Below are 2,908 nucleotides of genomic sequence, written 5' to 3'. Positions count from 1 at the left end.
TACATGTGTACTTATAACAAGAGACAAGAATTAAGGTGTCAGCCATTAAATCTCATGTGCATGCTTGTTTTTATTGCCAGGTCCCTTTGGCTTCACCGGTAATAGACACCGTGTGGTGGAGTCAGTGCTTTGGAGTAGACACTTCCAAACCCGTTTATTGGGATGCAATGTGTATTGTAAGTCCGCGGCGAACCTATTTGAATTCAATAATTTTTAGACTCCTGGCAGACATCAGGAAGTTCCTCAACAATTATCACTGGAGGTAAAGAATTGTGTGTAGTGGCATTTTGTCCACTTTTGTTTTAACCTTTTGAGTTGGCTGACTCCTTTCATTGTTGAAATGTTTTCTGTTGAACGAAAGAGTAAAATTGAGAGAATTTTTTTTTGACTCTGTCCGTGCTAGACAGCGAACAACAAATACTTTGTGTCATGAGTCTTTCATTATTTGTCCGGGATAATAAAGTTTTATTTCGAGCATCGAAGAAAAACTCATTTCTTCCGATGGTTTTGTGAATTTGTTAACAATTTCACACATCCAAGAAACTACTATATACAACAATAATCTACTTTTTTCATAGTTTATTTATTCGTAATGCCCAGTGAAGGCTATAACAAAATATACAAATAATAATACTAATAATTGACCTTGCCGATGCTCCACTTTCAAAGTTATTTGTAAATCTGTGAACTTTTATTTTTGTTTCTGTTCCGAAAGTGTGTAATGGCTACTGAGCTATTCATAACAGCAACATCATTTTAAAGATATTTGAAGGCATTGCGTACCTCTATTCTTCATCAAAAGTAGTTTGTGCAGAATATTGTGCAACCCTTTCACAGGACTGTTGGGCGCTGGCAGATTACCTTGCGTGTAGCATGGCATTCCCTATCATGCCAGGCGGCTGAAGTTCCGCTTGCTGGATAAACGAGAACTTCGGCGCAAGATTGGTCCTCGTTTTGATTATTTGGCTGACCAACATCCCATCTCTTGTCATCTGCCCCAATAGTAGCTTCACCATTCAAACACACCCAGGTACCTGAAACAAGTCAGTCAGAAATAAATAGCCTCATTTTGGGAGCAGGAAGAATATCAACTTGAACGAAATCAACATTATTAGGTTTTGTTAAACGAATTAATGTAAACGAGTGCATGATAACATTTTGCTTGGCTTGATAATATAAACATATATACACATATTGTTGGGGAAACAATTAATTAACAGACGACGATCCAAATAAGACAAACAGTAAGTTCATACCATTACCCTTGGTGGCACTTTGGCCCTGTGTTGGCAATTTTAATGACTAAATTGAACATGTACAAACCTTCAGTTTGAATGTCGTTGCAGCCAATCCAGAACCTATCGCAGCTGCACATCTTGAGAAGGTGTTGTATCTCTTCTTCAGATTGAGTGACAACCATCACCCCACCCAACTCAACACACTGCTGCTTGCCTTCTTCCCATGTAACGTCAGCGTCATGCATCTTGTAGCATTTGTCTCGCCACAGGCTCCAAGTAGGAGGGCATGGCGGCTTCCAACACCGCCCATAAACGGCAGCGTAGTTTGTCATTATAAATAAACCAACAACACACAGCAGTTTGCTCGCCATCATCACAACATCAACTCCTGCCGAAAAGACACTTACTCCCAAATATATATTAAAAAATAGACACCAAGCAATAACCTTCACGAGAACGGAGTTATAAAACGATCAAAACAAACACAAAAGAAACTGGCACACGAGCTCTTTAATCTTAACAATGCATTCAATAAAAAGTCAAGAAAATATACAAATACGCCAATTAAGCAGTGACGTGATTAGGATTAGTGGTTTTCTTGTGTTTAACGTTATCTTTTGCTGCAGTAACTAGGCCTATTAATCTTCATTAAGTAAAACAATAAATCTGGTTGTGAATGGAATTACTTGCACGGGGATGCATTTGTTGTATTTTCAGTTGTTTTTACTGGCTGAGGACTTTACCCGTGAGGATAACTTGTTACGTACATTAATTAGTTCGATAAATAGTGCTGTTGAGTCGTCTTATTAATATTATAGATTCTTGATTTATGGCCTTTTGACTTATGTTGGTCAACGATGATGTTGTAACAAAGAAACAAAACGCTACGACAGAAGAGTCTTTCTCGAAGGGTAAGAAGATTAATTATTTACTGAGATATGTTTGAGATCGAGTCGGTCCCATCATAGGTTTGCCCCATGTCGAGTCGGTCCCATCATAGGTTTGCCCTATGTCGAGTCGGTCCCACCCTAGGTTTGCCCCATGTCGAGTCGGTCCCACCCTAGGTTTGCCCCATGTCGAGTCGGTCCTACCCTAGTTTTGCCCCATGTCGAGTCGGTCCCACCCTAGGTTTGCCCCATGTCGAGTCGGTCCCATCATAGGTTTGCCCCATGTCGAGTCGGACCAACCCTAGGTTTGCCCCATGTTGAGTTTATTTTGTCGAGTCTAAAAAATGTTACTTCAGAAACATTATTCCTTTCATGATAATGCTTACAAAGAATTCAGTCAATTAATGTTGCAGGGTCAGGGTGTAGGGGTAATTAGGAAGTTTGGGGTTGGTTGGGGTTAAAGGAACACGTTGCCTTGGATCGGACGAGTTGGTCAAAACAAAAGCGTTTGTAACCGTTTTTTATATAGTGCATATGGTTGGAAAGATGTTTTAAAAGTAGAATACAATGATCCACACAAGTTTGCCTCGAAATTGCTTGGTTTTCCTTATACTGTGCGAACTAACACCGTCGGCCATTTATGGGGGTCAAAATTTTGACCCCCATAAATGGCCGGTGTGTTAGTCGACGAGGTAAAAGGAAAACCACGCAATTTCAAAGCATGTTTGTGTGGATCATTGTATTCTACTTTTACAACATCTTTCTACCCATATGCATTTTATA

At 39.8% G+C, this 2,908-nt stretch overlaps 1 protein-coding gene across 1 annotated transcript; it reads right to left on the bottom strand.

Annotated features, from left to right (window-relative positions):
• Positions 1–831: 831 nt before the first annotated feature.
• Positions 832–1,609, bottom strand: LOC139944102 (C-type lectin domain family 4 member M-like). The gene is made up of 2 exons (XM_071941056.1): positions 1,324–1,609; positions 832–1,034 (listed from the first exon to the last, which is right to left on the bottom strand). The coding sequence occupies exons 1-2, from the start codon at positions 1,607–1,609 to the stop codon at positions 832–834; spliced, it is 489 nt and encodes a 162-aa protein (XP_071797157.1).
• Between the last annotated feature and the right edge of the window lie 1,299 nt (positions 1,610–2,908).

This window comes from Asterias amurensis, chromosome 11, assembly GCF_032118995.1.
Source record: "Asterias amurensis chromosome 11, ASM3211899v1".
NCBI classification, from domain to species: Eukaryota; Metazoa; Echinodermata; class Asteroidea; order Forcipulatida; family Asteriidae; genus Asterias; species Asterias amurensis.
Note: the sequence above shows the minus strand (reverse complement) of the source record. Positions and strands in the feature narration are given on the sequence as shown.